This window comes from Corylus avellana, chromosome 5 (assembly GCF_965113065.1).
Source record: "Corylus avellana chromosome 5, dhCorAvel1.hap1.2, whole genome shotgun sequence".
Lineage (NCBI taxonomy): Eukaryota > Viridiplantae > Streptophyta > Magnoliopsida > Fagales > Betulaceae > Corylus > Corylus avellana.
Genome location: NC_142494.1, coordinates 27521743 through 27542504, shown reverse-complemented (window position 1 = coordinate 27542504; position 20762 = coordinate 27521743). Strand labels below are relative to the sequence as shown.

At 36.4% G+C, this 20762-nt stretch overlaps 3 protein-coding genes and 1 non-coding gene across 5 annotated transcripts; 2 read left to right on the top strand and 2 right to left on the bottom strand.

The window, feature by feature from the left end:
• The first annotated feature begins 964 nt into the window (after positions 1 to 964).
• On the top strand, positions 965 to 1326 carry LOC132180299 (phytosulfokines-like). 2 transcript variants are annotated; one of them, XM_059593075.2, is made up of 2 exons: positions 965 to 1072; positions 1198 to 1326. In XM_059593075.2, the coding sequence occupies exons 1-2, from the start codon at positions 965 to 967 to the stop codon at positions 1324 to 1326; spliced, it is 237 nt and encodes a 78-aa protein (XP_059449058.2). The 2 variants fall into 2 exon arrangements, 1 of the variants encoding a protein (XP_059449058.2); XR_009440119.2 differs by having other exon boundaries at positions 1023 to 1102; positions 1198 to 1274.
• A 3227-nt stretch (positions 1327 to 4553) lies between these two features.
• Positions 4554 to 13956, top strand: LOC132180478 (Glycosyl transferase, family 35). The gene is made up of 15 exons (XM_059593315.2): positions 4554 to 4889; positions 5661 to 5899; positions 6003 to 6104; positions 6388 to 6564; positions 6676 to 6951; positions 7339 to 7610; positions 8270 to 8387; positions 8478 to 9128; positions 9280 to 9432; positions 10217 to 10345; positions 10842 to 11078; positions 11618 to 11694; positions 12249 to 12435; positions 12683 to 12883; positions 13552 to 13956. Exons 1-15 carry the CDS (start codon positions 4673 to 4675, stop codon positions 13666 to 13668), a joined length of 3153 nt encoding a protein of 1050 aa, XP_059449298.2. The 5' UTR covers positions 4554 to 4672; the 3' UTR covers positions 13669 to 13956.
• A 705-nt stretch (positions 13957 to 14661) lies between these two features.
• LOC132181491 (uncharacterized) lies at positions 14662 to 18194 on the bottom strand. Its single transcript, XM_059594740.2, has 2 exons — positions 17505 to 18194; positions 14662 to 15375 (listed from the first exon to the last, which is right to left on the bottom strand). Exons 1-2 carry the CDS (start codon positions 17931 to 17933, stop codon positions 14806 to 14808), a joined length of 999 nt encoding a protein of 332 aa, XP_059450723.2. The 5' UTR covers positions 17934 to 18194; the 3' UTR covers positions 14662 to 14805.
• Positions 18195 to 19324: 1130 nt separating this feature from the next.
• Positions 19325 to 19628, bottom strand: LOC148585999 (signal recognition particle RNA). The gene has a single exon (XR_015912262.1).
• Between the last annotated feature and the right edge of the window lie 1134 nt (positions 19629 to 20762).

Sequence of the window (20762 nt, the reverse complement as noted above, 5' to 3'; positions counted from 1 at the left end):
GTCTGACCACCCCTATGGCTAAGATGGGGTGGCCAGTCACCCCTTATTTTTTATTTTTTATTTTTTATAATCTGAAATATTGTTTTTTTTTAATTATTTTTTTGTAGTGGGACATGTGTTCTATTTGTGACTCTATAATTTCTAAGAAAATTTTTTAACTATGAATTAGATATTCTCCAATCTATTATGGACCAGAGAGGATCCTATTCCAATTTGTGGGGTGTTTGAATTTAAATAGGGACTATTGTTACATAATATATATTGGATATGGTTACTTAATTACGTATTTATAATATATATTTAAAATTTAGGTCCATCATATTTACTGATTTTGTATTTATTCCCAATAGAAAATGAAAATTAGAGTTAATTTTGGAAAAAATGGGTGCTACAAATTACTAGTGGAAAGCATTGAGAGTCGTTAATTTAATATTGATAGGCAGTGGATTAGCCTATTTACCGGACATATGTATATGGGGTCATATGGATTAGCCGTTAATTACGTATTTATAATATATATGGGGTCATATGTCATGACAACTATAAAAAGCTTGAGGGTGACATTAGTTGATAAGCTTTCGGGTGAGCCTAGACCACTATAAATTGAGCAATTAGCAGCACTAATCTCTGTAGGGTGCATTTAAAATTGCGATTTCGTAAAAATAATTAACGTTTTTTAAAAAAATATTGCAAAACGTAAGATATTTGACATTGTGATTTAAAAAACACTTAATTTAAAATATAAATTTTTTTTTGCAATTTTCATAAATAGATTAGAGAGTGCTTATTTGAAAAAGAACGAATTTAAACCCAAATTACGATTTCTCATAACAAATATTTAATAAAAAAGTAATTTTTTAACATATTTTATTAAACGCCTTTATAATTTTAAAAATACAACTTTTAAAATCGCATTTATTGAAATCACAATTCCAAAGGAACCCATAGAAGAACCCATCGAAACATGTCTCATCAGCTTAGCACCCTCTTCTCCATAGCACTTCTCATCAGCTTGCTGCTAACCCAAACCCAAGCCGCTCGTCTGGCGCATGTCTTGGCAGCAGATTCTCTGGTTCCAACCCAACAACATGGGGCACGTACGGTGAGTCCAATATTTTATTCCCTCTTGTGTTTTTTTAATTATTTTTAAATTATATTTTCCATTGATTCTTTTTTGTGGAATATATATATATGAAGGATGTTAAAGCAGAAAACGTAGAGGTTGACGAGAGTTGTGAAGGAGTAGAAGGGAAAGAAGAATGCTTGATGAGGAGGACAGTCGCGGCTCATCTGGATTATATCTACACGCAGAAGCATAAGCCATGAAAGTTGATCAACTTCTCATCTCTATGTTCTCTATAGCCAGTCCTGCGCACCTCTTTATTCAATCAAAATCTAAAGATATGAATGCTAGCCTAATTTGTGTGGGTGTTTGAATTTAAAGAGGGATTAGTTTGAAAATTCAAATTAGCTAGAGAGAAACAAGAAAATTTGTTTGAATTTAAAGAGGGAATATTGTTACATATATAATTGATTCTTGAATATTGTTATTTGTTGCTTAATTACATATTTTATATAAGAGCATTTATACCTGAGCATCTTGAATATTGTTTTATTTTTTATTTTTTATTTTTTGACATGTCCGAACAAGAGGGAGGAGGAGGATTCGAACTAGTGACGTCCACTTCATTAAGTGTGGTCCCAGCCGATTGAATATTGTTAAGAGAAGGAAAATGGTAAATTTAGGAATCCTAGAATTACCACATATTGGAACCACAACCAGCCATAAAACTTTGACTGTGCAACATGTGGAGATTTGCAAAAATTCTCATAAGACTTTTTCTTTTTAAGACATGTCCGCGGAAGGAGGAGAGGAACTCGTCAAACTTATTTGATTCAAAATCAATGCACTGATCACATGTTTTATTGAAAAAGTATATGAAAATTTAAAATATATAATATATGTAAATATTAAATGTACTTTATATCCATGTTAACTTAATAAATTGGATTGAAAAACAAAATCCAACTCAATGTGAAAAAAAAAAAAATTGTCCAAAAAGAAAAAAGAGTGCTTTTATATCTAAAATAACTTTAAAAAGTTATGGTATGTTATGTTTTATTTATTTATTTTTTACAACGTTTTGTTGGTAATTTGGTAAAGACCTGGTCAAAATTAGGGGTAATTTTGACCAGGTCTTTACCAATTACCATTACGGTTAGGGGTTCGGCTTGAAGAAAGAGAGATACCGTGTGGCGGGTGGCAACGACGTCTAGCGTGGCACGCAGCTGGCGGTGGGAGGCTAGCGGCGGGCGGAGATGGTGCTAGGAGGGTTTTGTTTTAAGAATAAAAGAGGGTGAATCCTATGTTTTGTTAACATGTGATTTTTTTTTTGTTCAAAGCTGATGTGTAAGCTTCTGAATGGTGGGCACAAAACCCTTGGTTTGTGCTAAGACCACATTGAAGTTAGAATAATGCTATAAATATTCCTAGAGTCATCACAAATGTGACGAGGCTTTTAAAATTATTAATAGATCAAAAGCCAATAAATTACGTTTCAAATTCAACGGTGATTTTAAAAGTCACGTCACATTTAAGACGACTTTAGAAAGACTTATAGCATTACTCTTGATGTTATACTCTATAACAAATATTATATAAAAATACATGAAACGACGTCATTTTTGTATTTAAATATATATAAAAATCTAGAAATGATGTCATATATAGTATGATATTATCATATTACCTTAAAAACGACATCTTTTTTTTTTTCTTTTAAAAAGGGGTTAGCGGTTATTAAGGTTATTAACCGCTAACCGCCTAACCGTATAGGAGGTTAGCGGATGTTGTGTGGGCATAGGCGGTGGACGGCAACGTGGGCATGGACGGTGGTGCTCAGAGATCCCATCATGGGCATTTGGGTTCCGGTGGTTGTTGTGGGATCAGATCTACAGTGAGAGAGAGAGAGAGAGAGAGGGAGAGATATTGACGGCGGGCAAGCTGTGGGCAGTGGCTTAGTGGCTGTGTTAGGATTTAATCCGGCGTTTTGTTAACATATGAATTTTTTATATCGGGCTTATGTGCAACCTGTGAATAGTAGGCACAAAACCCTTACTTTCTATCAAGACCGCACATAAGTTTCTCTCAATAATTCAATTCCACAAGATAAATAATTAAAATGCATACAAATATGTTTATTGTAGTTTTAAATATCAAAAAAACAAATTTCCTCAATAAAATTCAGTATATTTCTTGTTAAATCCAACGTGAACAACTGGAAAAAACTGACATGAGCTAATAATGTTTGGGTCCTTGTATGGTCAATGGTTTGATGATCTAGAATGCCTTTATACGGATAATAAGTTAAGGTGTCATGCCCAGCAGTGCCAGCACAGTCGATGCAACGTCATACTTCAAACAAACTTGACCCACCATGCTCTGACAGTAACCATGAATATAACATTTATTCAATTAGTAATTTTTTTTAAAAAAAATCTATAGAAATATTGGATATCAAATCTCCATAAAACAATAGCAAAATGGTACAAGTAATGCTACAAATCTATTTGATATCATTCTTGTATCCCTTAAAAATATATAATTATTAAAATTATTATTAAATTGATGATTAATTATTATTAAATTTTGATCAAATAATAATTTTAAAAGTTATTTTATTTTTTAAGAGATACAAAAAAAATTTATAAAATTCTAACAAGAGAGCACTGGATAGAGCGGTTGAGTGGTGGCTTGGTTCTCTTCCATGCATGGAAGAGACATAGATAGAGCCTAGAGGTAATGAGAGTAACTGAGTGAGTGGTTTTTTTTTTTTTTTTTTTTTTTGGGTCAATTTATTTAATGTGGTATTCCTATAGAAAAATGAATAGTTATTTTTGTGTTATAGCTATTTAAAAAAATAATAAGCTAATCAAATGCATGGAATAAATATTTTACACAAATAATTATTTTATTCCGGCCTTTTTAATACAAGTACCAAACGTGGCAACCTTAATAGTCACCCTTCACTATATATTGGATTTGATAGAAGTAGCAGAAAAATCAAACTCGATATTTTCAAAAAAAAAAAGTAGAGAAATAGAACGAAGTCGAGAAGATACCGATGAATCGATGAACCTCTTTTTTCCCTGTGCCAAAAGATCTTACCGACTATAATTTGCTCAATGTCCGTTCATCTAAGTAGTTATGATGCTCGATCACCATCATCAAGTAAAATCTATACACGTGGACGGTGTAAATGGTGTTTAGGAAGCGATTCAACCAACCAATAAACAATGCACCACTTGTTCCCGATCTTTTATCACCTACATAGTAAATCTACTTTATAAATGCTCCCCTGCAGTCAAAACCATTATAAAATTCTACAAGCACATAAGTTTAACGAATAAAACATTGACTACATCTAAGTTGACGTGCCTTTATTCTTTACACGCGCCAACTGAGCGGTTGTATTGGATACATATAAATCCAACTGCACGGAAAATAAGGGCTACTGATTTTAGTAACAGAGTAGTGGGTGGGGCTCGTGAATCTATCATTTTCAAAGCGTCTTTTTTATTAGAGTGAGAGCGAGCTTGCGAGAAGGATAAGGAGCCAGAGGGTCTCACACTCACTCTGAGTCTCACTGTGATCTGACTGAGCGAGTGAGCAATGGCAGCTTCGCAATTCTCTGCAACTCCGACTCGGCCAGAGGCATTGACGCAATGCAATTCTATCACTCGATTGTTCGGGTTCGGTTCCAGAAGCAGCAGATCAAAGGTGTTCTCGATCAGGACCTTGAGTTCGCGGCCTTCGAGGCGGCGTTTCTCGGTGAAGAACGTATCCGGAGAGACGAAGCAGAAACTGAAGGATCCGATCACTGAAGAAGGTCGGAATTTCCTCCATTCCCGGTTGTTTTTGTTACAACACTAAATAAATGATCCGATTTTTAAAGTTTTCGTTATTACTGATGACGATTTTGCTGTGGTTCGAACCTGGTTTTATACTGTACCTCTCTTTAATGATTAAATTCTTCTTTCCATTTTTTTTTTACGTTTAAGATTTGAATAAGTATTTATAAACTGTTGTCCTTTTCTTAATTTTTAAATTCTGATACTTGAGTTTGAGATATATATTATTTATTTGTTTGAGTATTTGTTGGTTATTGAAGCGCGCGCGCGCGAGAGAGAGAGAGAGAGAGAGAGAGATACAAGTAAATGGTCACAGAGCATCAAGAAAGGATTGGAACTCACCATTTGTTGGTCTATCAGAAGTTATACTATTTGATGATCTCAACTGTCTTGTTCCAATCAAACTCATTTGACGTGTATATGCAATTGAGGATGTTTTGGAAAAGTACTTTATGGTCAATTATTGAAAATCATCAAATGAAACTGGCTTAATGTTAAGATCCTTTTTTGATGCTGAGGTAGAAATCTGTGATTAGTTGTTGGAAATGTAAGTTTGTTGGGAGATGTGAGGGGGCTAAGAGGGAACTGAAGGTGAGAGAAATATTATAACAATCTTTATGAAAACTCTCTTCATTTGTGTGTGAGAGAGATTTGGAAGGAGATTCCTATGAAGTTTTTCATATATAATGCTATAGTACTTTTGGTGTTCTACACCATATTTGATGATTACCATTCGTGTTTTGCTTTAGAAGCTCCAACCACTCACACTTCATTCAAACCGGATGCTGCATCTATTGCCTCAAGTATCAAGTACCATGCAGAGTTCACCCCGTTGTTTTCTCCAGAGCGCTTTGAGCTTCCAAAGGCTTTCTTTGCAACTGCACAAACTGTTCGTGATGCTCTCATTATTAATTGGAATGCAACATATGATTATCACGAAAATTTGAATGTAAAGCAAGCATACTATTTGTCGATGGAATTTCTGCAGGTTTGTCTTGGGCTCTTCTGCATTGATTCCCACATCAATAATTCACTTTTATCATCTTCTACTTGCAAGATGTTATTGTTCCCTAACGTTTGATTCTTTGTAGGGTAGAGCGTTGTTAAATGCAATTGGTAATTTAGAGCTCACTGGTGCTTATGCAGAGGCTTTGAGAAAGCTTGGACACAAATTAGAACATGTGGCTTCCCAGGTAAGATTGCTTACTTACGTGATTTCCTTTCATTTTAAAATACTTTGCTGTATCAGATCTAAACCAACTATGGTTGTTGGGAGAAAGTCAACATGTGTGACGGAATTAAATAATTTTCCATCCTTTTGTAAATTAAAAGGGTGACTGAAAGCCATGGTGGATCACGACCATTTGTAAAAAATAATTGTAAAAGAGTTGTATGTCTAGCATTTTTCTTATCATTTTCAGGATAAGTGTCATGTATGTGTCATGGCAGCTAATTTCTTTGGTTGACTTATTATAGGAGCCTGATGCTGCACTTGGTAATGGGGGTCTTGGGCGCCTTGCCTCCTGTTTTTTGGACTCTTTGGCAACATTAAATTACCCAGCATGGGGTTATGGACTTAGATACAAGTATGGCTTGTTTAAACAGCGGATTACGAAAGATGGGCAGGAGGAAGTTGCTGAGGATTGGCTTGAGGTATGCCTGATTTCTGCTTAACACTTCAAGTGCTTGTTAGCATTGGCATTATGTCTTACTATTCTGGCTGGGTTCATTATTCTTTTGGTTAATTATGGTTTCTCCTTGTAGATGGGCAATCCCTGGGAAATTGTAAGAAATGATGTCTCATATCCTGTAAAATTTTACGGCAACGTTGCCTCAGGATCAGATGGAAAAAGACACTGGATTGGAGGAGAAGATATAAAGGCTGTTGCCTATGATGTTCCGATACCAGGATATAAAACTAAAACCACTATCAACCTGCGACTTTGGTCGACCAAAGCTCTGTCAGAAGATTTTGACTTATATGCTTTTAACTCCGGAGAGCACAACAAAGCATATGAGGCCCTAACAAGTGCTGAGAAGGTTTGGATGCACTCATCATTGTATAAGCTGTTTTTTTATAATGATCTTGACTACTATCAGCCCACTTCTTTTAAAACTTTAACAACAAAAATAGTTTGGGGCCATGTTCTGGAGATTCTGAAGTTGGGCAATAGCGTTGAATAGAGAATATTGAGTCTTATCTTTTACCTGTTGGGCGGCGGAGGAGAGGGCCATTGTGGCCGCACTTCCTCAGAGACCAGATACCCAGTATCCGTATGTCGTGTCTCTCTCCAAATGTGTGATCTTGATCACCAATAATACCTAAATTTATATGTTTTCTTCATTTTGATTAATTTTTTGTTTAGCACTATGTTAACTGCAACTGGTATAAAGGATGGCTCTTATGGTGATTTGTTTTAATATTAGATTTGTTATGTACTCTACCCTGGGGATGAATCAATGGAGGGGAAGGTCCTTCGTTTGAAGCAACAATACACTCTGTGTTCGGCTTCTCTCCAAGATATGATTGCACGTTTCGAGAGAAGATCTGGAGCAAATGTAAAATGGGAAGAGTTTCCTAAGAAGGTTGCAGTACAGATGAATGATACTCACCCAACTCTCTGTATCCCAGAACTGATGAGAATTTTGATAGATTTGAAGGGTTTAAGCTGGAAAGAGGCCTGGAATATCACCCAGAGGTATACACTATTGCTGTTTTACATGCACGAACCAATCAGTTACTTTATATGTTGATTCACTCTGTTCTAGCGGATGTTATTTAGAGAATTTTTATTTATACGATTTCTCCTGTCTCAATTTAAATGTCTTGTTTTCCGTTTTGGGATATCTCAAAATACATGTCCAATTTCTAAAAGTGAGTTTTTACGTTAATTTGCTATATTACTCTTATGTTTTTACGTTAATATACGGGACATTTTAGGAAGGGATGACTGTGGTAAATGTTTCTATTGTAATGAACTTAAGCTAGAGAAACAATATCATAGTTAGTGGAAATTTTCTAGTCCTTCCTTTTCTTCCCCTCATTTAAATGAAAATCAGATTAGATTAGGATAGATTTTTTTTTTTTTTTTTTTTTTTTTTTTTTTTTTCTACATTTATGCTTTAAAAACATGCACTTCTGCGCTCTCACACACAGGTTCCAATTGGTTGGCTTAACCCATGTTTCCATCTCAATAATTAAAAAAAGAAAAAATAAATAAATAAAGAAAGACAAATTGCATAATTACCTGCTAGATTCTTTGAACGTTTACTTTTTGATGTTTTACTGAAGATCTTTGCTTAATACAGGCTCAAATTTAGCACTTCTATTTCTCACATTCTGCAACCTGTGTGCTAGAACTGTAGCATATACAAATCATACTGTTCTTCCCGAGGCATTGGAGAAATGGAGTTTAGAACTTATGCAGAAATTGCTTCCTCGACATGTTGAGATCATAGAAATGATTGATGAAGAGGTAATGCTGGATTATATGCATAACCAAATCCGTTATACCGGTGGAACTTATCTATACTTTTCCTGATTCCTAAAATTTCACATTTTCCAGCTTATTCAAACCATAGTGTCCGAGTATGGTACAGCAGATTCTGAATTATTGGGGAAAAAATTGAAGGAGATGAGAATATTAGAAAATGTTGATCTCCCTGCTGCCTTAGCGGATTTACTTAAGCCCAAGGAAAGCCCTGTTGTTGTTACCAGTGAGGAACTTGAAAAGTCTGAAGAATCAGTTGAACCTGTTGATGAAGAAGATGGATCTGAAGAGAAAGTCACTCAGAAAAAGAAAGTGGTGTTACCTGAACCAGTACCAGAACAACCGAAGATGGTATTGGGGAAAAAATTGAAGGAGATGAAAATATTAGAAAATGTTGATCTCCCTGCTGCCATAGCGGATTTACTTAAGCCCAAGGAAAGCCCTGTTGTTGTTACCAGTGAGGAACTTGAAAAGTCTGAAGAATCAGTTGAACCTGTTGATGAAGAAGATGGATCTGAAGAAGCAGTTGAACCTGTTGATGAAGAAGATGGATCTGAAGAGAAAGTCACTCAGAAAAAGAAAGTGGTGTTACCTGAACCAGTACCAGAGCCACCGAAGATGGTTCGTATGGCTAATCTTTGTGTTGTGGGGGGTCATGCAGTAAATGGGGTTGCTGAGATACATAGTGAAATAGTAAAGGAGGACGTATTTAATGCATTTTTTAAGGTAAACATGTTGACAGCTTATTTTCTTATCCCTTTTCTTTGATCAAATATAATGCAGTTAATAATTCTGAAAAATAGTGGGGTTATTCAGTCTGTCTATTATATTGTGAAATATGCTCATATCATTGATCTCTATGCTATAATTTTGGCAGTTGTGGCCTGAGAAATTTCAAAATAAGACAAATGGGGTGACGCCTAGAAGGTGGATCAGCTTCTGCAATCCAGATTTAAGTAAAATAATAACTGACTGGACTGGCTCAGAAGAATGGGTCCTAAATACTGAAAATCTGGCAGAGTTGCGAAAGGTAATCCACTGTCCGAATTTCTTGCTGGTAAAACTCTCCTTGGTGGATCATAAGTCTTGACTACTGAAAACAGATTCTAATTGATGTTTAATTTTTCTTTTGTGGTTTCCCTTTTCTTTTATCTATAATTTGCATTTCGATAGGCTAAAGTTGGACCAGACACAACATGGATTTGGATATAGAATATGTGCCTCCTTGGCTCTTTTCAGCCTTGCTTTCAATAGGCATGTGCCAGCAAAAAGAGAGGAGTCTTTTGGCATACACTTGAAGATTCATAAATAATTTCTTGATCTGGTTTTCCATGACGTATAAATTTTAAAATGAGTAGAGAATCCATGTTCTACAGCCTAAGTCACCCCTAATTTTGTGGTACGCACTGAAGAAGAAAAATTGCACTCTTAAGAAATCCAGTATCACTGTGTCTCAGAAATGGTACTTTGACAGCTCTTTGCCCAACATACCTTGCTGAGTCCATGTCTTTTCTTATATCAACTCAACTCAACTAAGCCCTACACGTTTCCTTATCTGCCTTAGAAAATACTGAATCTAAGTCTATATCTAACATTTCATCCTCTTCTATACAAATGCCATTACAGTATTTGGAGTGAAAGCCTCCTTTGTTTATTTACATGAGCTATCCAGAATTTAAAGCCTGTATTTTGAATTTTCAAGCATTCTCTATCCATTTTGCTCTATATGCAGAGAAGAGATGTAATGTAATTGGTAATTTTAGTTTTGCGGCTCCCATGATACCTACTGATCAGAGTATTGTGACTATTAATAGTTTGCAGATAATGAAGAACTCCATACGCAGTGGAGGGCGGCAAAAAGGAGCAATAAGATGAAAGTTGTATCATTCCTCAAAGAGAAAACAGGGTATTCTGTCAGTCCTGATGCAATGTTTGATATCCAGGTAATTTTCTTGCCTCTGAATTCTTCTATTTCTAAGAATGTGAAAAGAAACTGTGCGAATAACTAATGGCTCAGCATTAGATGAAAGTAGGAAAAATTAACAGAATGAAGGAAGACTAGGTTCTGTGAAATTCCATATGCCATCTCGAGATGACGTCTCAGGCAAATTATAGATGACATAGCAGTGGTTGACAATTAAGAAGAAAGTTTATCTAATGCTCCAAACACTGCTTTAACTCATGGTTCGTGTTCATGATAAGTTTTCTTTGTGGACTGGATTGATGTCTTGCAAAATTATGTTTGTCTGTAGAAAAGAAATAAATGTATGCCTATAAAGGCTTGTAAATTAACAATAGACTTTTCAAGTTCTAAGCCAGTTTGGTGCAGGTTGGTGGTTTGTGGCTACAACAAATTTTAATTCTGTTTTTCCTTTCCTTTTTCAAAGTCCCTTTTTCTTGCATAGCATGGTGAACTGCAAAATGGATTATTCTTTTTAGGTGAAGCGCATCCATGAATACAAGAGGCAACTGATGAATATCTTGGGAATTGTTTACCGCTACAAGACGATGAAAGAAATGAGTGCGGCAGAAAGGAGAGCAAAGTTTGTTCCACGAGTTTGTATATTTGGAGGAAAAGCATTTTCTACGTATGTGCAAGCCAAGAGAATTGTGAAATTTATCACTGATGTTGGGGCTACAGTAAACCATGATCCTGAAATAGGTGACTTACTGAAGGTATGGGTGGCTTTGATGCTTAATCTTGATAATGTATTCTGTGAAAAGTCATCATACACTAAATATCTGTCAAAAAGTCAGCCCTAAGTACTTATCAAAAAAAAAAAAAAAGTTAGCTCAAGTGTTATATGATTAACAGCTTGGCTGGCTCTTTCTCATTAAGAGTCTTGCATCATGGTTACCGGAATTTAATTGGTAAGTTCTCTAGGTTTTTGGCAGCAATCAAAATATAGGGTTTTGTCTATGTCATAGAGGTATATCTCTATATTAAATGGAGATACATACTGCAATATAACAAGGTTTCTCTTGATGCTTGAGAGGTGAAGTGACTTGTCTTTACATAGTCAAGTTGGATCCTACCTTCTGGCACATATCATTCCATCTGTAGATCAATTTAGTATCACATTATTGACTTCAATTTATTTAAATTGGATTTGTGAAAGAAGTCAAATTTCTCATAGTCTTGTCTTTGTCTCTGATTACAATGTCAGAGTTTGTGTATCACGCCCAAAGCTCATAGTCTTGTTTGTTTATATTAGGTTGTTTTCGTCCCTGATTACAATGTTAGCGTCGCTGAATTGCTTATTCCTGCAAGTGAGCTATCACAGCATATAAGGTATTTAACTTTCGTTCTTTATCTTGCTTTGTCTCTTATATTTGCTGCCTATGGTAAATGGACGAACAGAACTAGGAGTCAGTCTCAAACTTTTCCCACTTTTCATGTTTGTAATAGATGCTTGATGCTTGGGATCAGGCTAGGCAGAATGCGCTTCAGTAGCAATACCAAACAAAAACCAATTAGTTGGAGGTCTGTGGGAATGTTTCCAGAGGTGTTGCTTGGTACTGTTTGGCAGTTCCAAATGCAATAATGTCATTTCAGTACAATTAAAATAGAGGCTTAGAATATGTACTGTTACGGCAAAAATATTTCATTAATTGTTGCTGGAAATGCCTATTGAAGAGACGTTGAAGCCCCTGCTGCAGAGCCACATCCATTTTGTTTATTTTTATTTTTCATTATCTTCCTATTGAGTACTAACTTATTGAAGTGCAATGAGAATATGTGGAAGTGAAGAATGATTTGTCAAAGTCTTTATGTATTAGTTAATTATGTTAGAGAAAGCTTTCATAAACTGACTCCCTTCTCTTCTTCCTCCTTTCTCTCTGTAGTACTGCTGGGATGGAGGCCAGTGGAACTAGCAACATGAAGTTTGCAATGAATGGCTGCATTCTGATTGGGACCCTGGATGGTGCGAATGTTGAAATAAGAGAAGAGGTTGGACAGGACAACTTTTTCCTCTTTGGTGCCAAAGCTCACGAGATTGCTGGGCTCAGGAAGGAAAGAGCTGAGGGGAAGGTATGCCCTTATGAGCAAATGATCACTTTTATTTTGTTCTTTTGCTACTGAACCTGTCAAATTGTTTCTAGGGTACTGCATAATAGTGATGATTGCTAGGCTGATGGATTAGTTGGGAAATATATTAAAACTCTTCATTATAAAGAGAAGCTGACAATTGAAAAGAGGAAAAGAAAATTATTGCTTCTATTATTCTTGTCTTGGATACTCCTAGTGCAATTTTAACCTCGTTGAACTCTTGATGTAGTTTGTTCCGGATCCGCGTTTTGAGGAAGTCAAAGAATTTGTTAGAAGTGGTGCTTTTGGGTCTTACAGCTATGATGAACTAATCGGATCTTTGGAAGGAAATGAAGGTTTTGGCCGTGCTGATTATTTCCTCGTGGGCAAGGACTTCCCCAGCTACATAGAATGCCAAGAGAAGGTTGATGAGGCTTATCGAGAGCAAAAGGTGAGTCCTATTTGCAAATATTTATGCAGTTTGTTAAAGAAATCTATGTAACCAAAATTCACGGAGGCAGTACACTATTCCATGTTTATTCTTATTGGTCCATTTGAATGTGTATTTGCTTCCATCTACAAAATTTTGAGAATTTTCCTGCATGTAAAATCCTTATGTGGCTCAACCATCAAGCAAATCCAACTCAAATAGTTGCACCTTGTTAAAACTGAATTTAATCATCTAATATATATAAATTATAATACTCCCTTTCAAGTGTGGGTTTAGACTCCCTAGGCTCAGTATGTTAAATATTTAATTGAAATGAGAGTAAACTATACAGTTAGAGTTCGATCTCAAGACTTTTGCTCTAATACCATGTTAAACTACCAATTATTCTAAAAACTTGAGCCGATAGAATTGTGAATTTAATCAATATTCTAACATTTATGATAGAATTATGGAGTATTCACTAGAACTATTGCAAATAGTTGGTGGTTGGTCACGTTGCTTCTGATAATAATAGAAATGCAGGGGCTTTTGTATAAATTTATCTATTGCCAAATGCCTCATATGCCTATACTTCTGTAGCACTTTCTCACACATGCGATCACAAGCATAGTTCATTCTAATTTGGTAGTGTTATTTGCGCCTAATATCTGTTACTGGTGTTGGGTCAGATATGGACAAAAATGTCGATCTTGAATACAGCGGGTTCATACAAGTTCAGCAGTGACAGAACGATCCGTGAGTATGCCAAGGACATATGGAACATTGAACCTGTCCAATTGCCATAGAAGTGTATATCTATAGAGAGTGGTAATAAATGGTGTTGGTGCAGAGTGTTGATGCCAGTGGCCGTTCATTGTTACTCTTTTGGGATGTTCGTCTTTTCACTATGTAAAGTAAAATGCTGGGAGCGAGGTGTAGATCAAAATAAAATTATGTAATAAATGTGATCCGGAGCGTTCGGCTTTCAATTTTTCCATGGATCACCCACCAGTTACCATGGTTGAACCTTTGTGAGAGACGTTGAATAACCGGATGCTTAGTCTTGAATAAAGTTGCTTAGATTTTCTGGTTAAAAGGACCTTGCAGTATTTATTCTCTAATCATTTCACAGCACTATTTATCCTTTGTGTTTCACTCACCAAATGTAGAAACCACTTAAAAATCTCTTAACATTCTCTCTCCTCTCAAAGAAGGAACAAAGAAAATTCTTGAAAATAAATGTTTTCATAAAATATTGTAAGTTAATAGTTAAAATAAAAAGTCTAGTCAGCAAATTTTCTTTACATTTTAGCAAGTTTTTTTAGCTGAATTTCAAAGCAAATTTGCTAAAATGGAGAGCAAATATTTTAACTATCAAATTTGCTTCGGGCACGAATGCCAAGTTGGCCGGTTTTCATTATTGTTATGGAAGCATTTATACGTTCATCTATCTTATTTCTTTTGTTGGATTCAAGAGCGAGAAAGACCTGCCTTTACCTTTTCTTTGCTCTTGGTTGTACCTCAAATAATAATAATAATAATAAATTAAAAAAAAAAAAAAAAAAAAAACTAGAGTGGAGATGCGTCAGGCTAAAAGAGGCCATATATCCATATAAGAGGCCAATGATTCTAATTCTGCCGCTGTTATTTCAAATTCACTGGAGAGACAAACAAGATCTCTTGCTAAGGGAACATAATAATTACTTTTTGGTTTTGAGTAAAAAACAAATTGTTTGTCCGATTTTGTTCTTGATTCTGTTATAACCGAGAAGGCAGGCTTGTTAAGAGATATACAAGGATGAGGTTGTTAATACCAAAATCTTGACTACTTTTTCCCAGAAAAGGAAGCATGGCTGGTCATACAGTGTTCCAGAAATGGTAGACAAGGATACTGTACAGACAACTAATATAGCCCAAAAAAAAAAAAATCCGAAAATTTATCTTTAGCTGGCAGTAGCCATTCCTGTTCCAGCAGCATGTTTCTTCATCATATCGGCATGCTTTTGTCCTGCAAGATGAGAATTAAAGACCGTCCCACTATTACACACCACATTACACATTGCACATGTCCTTACTGCCTCGGCTGCCGCCCCACCTTTAAGAACCTTCCGTCTCTTTGTTTCCAAATCCTCTTCCTCTACAGTTTCAACTGCCTTCTTCCAGGTCTTTTGCCAATCGACAGCCTTGCCTGTATCACCGATATCAGGCGCTTCTTGTGGCCCAATTGCAGGATTATTTGATTCTGCAGCACTTTGGGAAGAGGTTAATTTCTCCAGGTTCTTCTTGTGCTTCTTTCCCAACTTATGTTTGTCCAGTACACGCTTGGTGTCACAATTGATTTTGCAAACTTCGCAATGTGCAGATTGTACGATCTTCGACTTGGTTCTCATTTTCTTACTATGATTTTTCCAAGTGCTATTTCCATGAGGCCGACCTGCACTGTTAGCCCAGAAAGTGAAGTTTGGCTTTGCAATACCAATCTGTTCCGTCCCATATGACGGTATTGACGCAGCCTGCACAGATATTATTAGGAAATTAACTTCCAAACAATACAAAATATACTAGTGCATGCAAAAATGATTTTCAAACCCTATATATTTTCTTAATGCACCTTTTCTTATATGCGTAGGGAACCAAGGTCACTAATCGAAGGTAAGAGTTTAAAATTTACGCGACTGCCCGACCGACCTACCATGGGGCTCCCTTAGACTTACCAAGAGGAAGTTAACCCAGCCGCCAATTCCATTCTCAATCACAACATGAGCAAAAGCACATGCCTGCAACTGCAGCATCAGTGCCTAACATAATTACCCTGCATAATCTTCAATAGATCCCTACTTACTAAATTTGATAAAATAGTTGGAATGTATGCTGTCATTTATTGGGAGAAAAAAAAAAGGGTACTGTCCATACAACAAAAGCACCTAAATATAGCTTGTTAAGCCATGCAGGACACAGCAATGCATTATGCATACATGTCAAATGCCACTTAAGCACCATTAATCCATCAGTGTGAGAGTTTGACCATTTTTTATTGGTACGAGAGTCCTTTTTATGACAACCAGCCAAGCAAACCCAGTTATTGATATAAAAAAAGGTTCCCCATTGCCATTGCCAATGCCAATGAATGCCTTGACAGTAGAATAAGATATGGGGAGCCGGGTGTACTCTGCAAGCTGGACTTAGAAAAAGCCTATGATCATGTTAATTGAGATTTTATGATGTACATGTTGAGGAGGTGTGGTTTTGGGTTGAAGGGAAGTGGTGCTCTTGGATAGCTCATTGTATTTCCACAGTGCGATCTTGGTTTTGATGAACAACACTCCCACTAGTTTTGGTGAACAGCACTCCCACGACTTGAGACAAGGGGACCCTTTGTCCTCTATGCTGTTTATCATTGTGATGGAGGCGTTGGGTAAGATGATTTATGCTACAATGAGTGGGGAGCTGTTACCTGGCTTCTCTGTGAGGAGAAAATATCTCCCATTTTCTATTTGCGGATGAACAAACATGGAAATATATTCTAAAACCAGACACCAAGAGCTACGAAGGGGGCCTACAATAGCTTGTTGGAGGTCATAATGTAAATCACTTTCTTGAGCTTGCATACCCAGTTAGGATTCATAGAAGAAGAGAAACCTGGAGTTGGAGGAGAGTGAATAGAAACTTATTCTTGCGGATTCCCCCCTTCACTTATGTTGTTGAAAGGCATTCTGTTGATGTTTATACCGATCAATCATAGAAGAAAAATTCATATTCATTCTGATTAAGCTTCCTTCCTACTAATTTGGAAGTTCTTGGAAATGATTACGTTCCAAAGTCAAAGATCGTAGTTCTCGAGCGAGCAATCGAAAAGATTCTAGAGCATCCTCAGGTTTAGGTATTGTTCTTCCAATGATCGTAGTACCAAGTACTTCTTGGCAAGCTCTAATATGATCAAATTATATCCATCAATTGTTGAAAGTATATGTGGACTTCACCTCGTTTCTTCTCACAGCTCTTTACCCTCAGGATCATTTCTAGCTTAATTGAAAAGTACAATGGTGATTTCCAAAGGTGATCCCATGTATTACCAATTTAGGTTTAGATATAGGGCATATTGTAAATGACCTCTTTGTAATTAGAGGTAATTACCTGTGTCTTTGGAAACTGTCACTAAATCATCAAACTGACCATCCCAATTAACAGATTTTCAGACGAGACGTCCACAAATTGCATGAAACACAAAATTCAGCTCTCACTAAACATCCCAATGATTTGAGGCAAAATGAAGTCATGAAATTTACTATCCCAATTGAAAGATTTTCAGACGAGATGTGCACATGTTGCGTGAAATACAAAATTTGGGTTTCAGTTGCGCCTCATAATGGAGAGGAACAAAACCATTTTGTTTCTAAATCGAAGAACAAAATTTTATGCCACCTCTTCCATGAAGCTTTGAAGTCCCACTGAGAGCTAAATGAGGAATACATTTCGTGTTTCAAGCAAGATGAGCATGTTTCAATGCAATGAACATATTAACCAAACTTTTTTTATTTTTTTTTAAAAAAAAAAGCAAGTTCAATGAAAACACAAGCTTAAACTGACAAAAAAGTTGTATAAGAAAAGACAAATCTTGTATAGGAAAAAATAATTTACTCACAGCTCCATAGCCACCCGGGTCCGCCCCGTACTGCCGGATATTCTCCTTAAAGTTAACGCCCCAATTCGGCGACATCGGGTCCGAATAATACTCGTACGAGCCCGTATCCACCGTCCGATGGTCGCGAACGTACGGTCCAGCACGGGCATGGCCTTCACTTCCCAAATGGACATCTGGGTACGATCTCAGGGAAGTATAGGAGTCGACCCCAAGTCGCCTGAGCCCACGGTCGAGGCCCAGGCCAAGGCCCCGGTACAAGTCATGGCGTTCCAGAGAGGAGGGAGGAGGAGCAGTGAGGTAAATTGGGTTAGGGTTTGAAGGGTCGCATGGGTAATGGAAAGAAGAGTAGGGTGGAGGATACGGGCCTGTGGGACGTGGGTTAGGGTTTGGTGGCTGTGGGTGAATCTCAGGCCACCTTGTGTAGTCCATTGAGTTTTTCAGCTTTTCATGCAGAGCTTTTCAGAGAGCGAGAAAGAGAGAGAGATTTTCTGATTTTTTTTTTTTGTTTGGTTGTGCGTTTGAAGACAGATATAGAGGCATTTTTTGGACTGGAATTCAGAATCCTATCAATATCATGCAATGATTCCTGAATAAAGCTGTGAGGTGCCTGTCATAGATGCCACCAGGATTTCATATCCTTTCATCTATTTTTTTCAAAACTCTCCAATGTGATTTTATGCTTACTCCTTAATAGGCTTTTACCACAAAAGTCTGGTAAATAATAACGCAACCCTTTGTTTATCTCCTTCATATAACGCAACCCTTTGTTTCACTCCTTCATATGAGAATATGGTTTTCATTCTTATTATGAGAATAATCGTTAAAAAAATTATTGTCTTAAACGAATTACCATTGAAAAAAATAAAGAGTGAAATACAAATTTTAGAAAAGAAATAAAGAGTGAAAAAAATTAATATGTAAATGATATAAATAAAAATATAGCTAATCGGATATAAAACGACTTTACAAATTTATTAGCTAAACTAGATAAAGTAAGTTTTGAAGAGTTATTTTGCATAAAAATTTTGCTCCTCCATTGAAAATGCTCTAAGTAGTAACAATTTAACTTTATTTTAGTGTTTTATTAGGTTTATGGGTCTAGTTATTATAAATACATGTTATGGGCTATTATGACCACAATTTATTATTATTATTATTTATTTATTTTCTATAAGATATGGGATTATTGTTTCATTTAATGGGGTAAATCAATATTTGTGCCAATTCATTTCCAGCAGCATATTACTCTCATTTCAAATACGAATGATTGAGCACCACGACCAAACACCCTGTTGTGAATTGTGATGGTATGCAGACTCATGTCACAAGATTTTGTATATCCGTGTGTCAGAGAGGACATGCTGAGATAAGATGACCAAGCGGTAATTTGCTTAGAGTCGAGTCCCTTCCAGAATTATTTAGTTCATTGAGTTTGGGAAAAAAATTAAGGCTTAAATATCTTATTCATCTACGTGGTTTAATTTTTTTTTTTTTATATATTTTTGGATCTTTAAGGTTTAATTTTGATTACAGAAGATTTATTTAGTTTGTTGAAGGTTTAATTTTGATTACAGAAGATTTATTTAGTTTGTTGAAAGACAAAGATATTTTTCCGACAAATTGTTTGTTGAAAGACAAAGATATTTTTCCGTCAAAATTTGACGGAACGCCACATCAACATCAATTACAGTTTGACATATGTTCATATAATTAATTAAATTTTTTTTTAAAAATAATTTCTTCATATTTTGGCCATATTCCCAGCATTTCTCAAAAAAAAATTAATTCCGAATCAACAACAAAATATGAAAATAAAAACAAAAAGTGATGGTCCAACTGGGGTCAACCCAACCGGCCGTTTTGGATCAAGGTGGCACTGACCCGTTATCCTTCCACTGCCAGGAGCGGGAGGTAGTCGCTGCTCTGTGAAACCAGCCTCACGCAGAGCCCTCCACTCTAGGAAGCACGTGACCCAAGCCTTCGCTCAAGTCACATGATTCATCTCTCGGCTTGGAACGGGCGGGCCAGAGAGTAGCCACCAGAATCCAACCAGTTGGATTGGGCCTGTGTTCCATCACAATAATGCCCCTACTCAGGTTACAGGCTAGCGTTGCCAGGCCCGGCGAACATTATCATTTCTCTGTAGCCTTATAAAGAGTAATAGTTTCTTGCGTCTTATCGATGTGGGATTGAGGTACATATGTATTAGATAAATCTTTCTATCATTAAAGAAGCAAACTCTCCTTAGATGGCTTCAAGGCATATTGCTGCAGCCCGCAGAGTTCGAAATTTTAAAGCAGTTTGAAATTTGTAAATCAATACATGCGACGAAGTTGATTGCGTAGCTAGTTTCTTTTTCAACCGATTTATGTAAAGAGATGAAAATATGCTATATTATTCAAATGAATCAAATCTTTGAACCAAAAAAAATCAAGATACAAAAATAGGTAATTCATCAAAAGACCGACCATTGATAGCATTCTTGCTCAAGTGTTTTCACTGATTAAATTTGTCAATCAATGAAAGCCACTAGAAACGTCATGGTAGCCGTAGATTAGAATCCAACATCAACAATAACTGGGACATTAGGATAAACAAAATCATTATCAGAAGACTCTGTAACCGAGTTAAATCCACCCCAATCGGTTGCACCCCTAGACAGCATCATCAAGCATATAGCTATGTCTTTCACTTCTTTCTCTATTTCAGTAAAGGATACAGATACAGATTCATCCAAACTAGAAAACGAAGAATTTGGACGAATCTTGTACCTCATTCTGTTTGATCTCTTTTTCCGCACCAGCCCTAGGCTTGAACTAATCCATGATTCATTGCATATGTCAAATCTCTGAGAGTGGATCCTCTTATGGGAGGTGAGAGCCCTCAGTGACTTCTTGGGGTTTTCTCTTAGGCCATAACCACTGCGCCCACCGCCTTCAAAACACATGTTGCTATTGATCACATTTCTCTGTCCTTTAGCTGAATTCTTGTTCATGTGACCTCCCAAGACTCTTCCACTCGAAAAATTCTCGTTGTAGTGCCTGCACACATGCCTCTGTTCTTCATCTTGCCCCATCTAGGAATTTTCCAAGAAAGTTCAAAAGAATTTTAAAACCCAGATCAGAAACTGACACGAAGCTGAAATTTTCTCTCACATTCCAGGGAAAAAACGCAAAAGAGTATTCAGGAAACAGAGGAATCAAGCAAGACCCAGGTGAGAAAAGGCCAAACTTACCAGGCTTATTATGATTTTTGCTT

Excerpts from the sequence above, each read along its gene's own strand:
- LOC132180478 (XM_059593315.2), top strand. The coding sequence starts at position 4,673 with ATGGCAGCTTCGCAATTCTCTGCAACTCCGACTCGGCCAGAGGCATTG. Across the intron at positions 6,105-6,387 it reads TAGAACATGTGGCTTCCCAG|GAGCCTGATGCTGCACTTGG; the intron begins GTAAGATTGCTT and ends GACTTATTATAG. Across the intron at positions 6,565-6,675 it reads TTGCTGAGGATTGGCTTGAG|ATGGGCAATCCCTGGGAAAT; the intron begins GTATGCCTGATT and ends TTCTCCTTGTAG.
- LOC132181491 (XM_059594740.2), bottom strand. The coding sequence starts at position 17,933 with ATGGACTACACAAGGTGGCCTGAGATTCACCCACAGCCACCAAACCCT. Across the intron at positions 15,376-17,504 it reads ACCCGGGTGGCTATGGAGCT|GCTGCGTCAATACCGTCATA; the intron begins GTGAGTAAATTA and ends ATATCTGTGCAG.
- LOC132180299 (XM_059593075.2), top strand. The coding sequence starts at position 965 with ATGTCTCATCAGCTTAGCACCCTCTTCTCCATAGCACTTCTCATCAGC. Across the intron at positions 1,073-1,197 it reads TCTTGGCAGCAGATTCTCTG|GATGTTAAAGCAGAAAACGT; the intron begins GTTCCAACCCAA and ends ATATATATGAAG.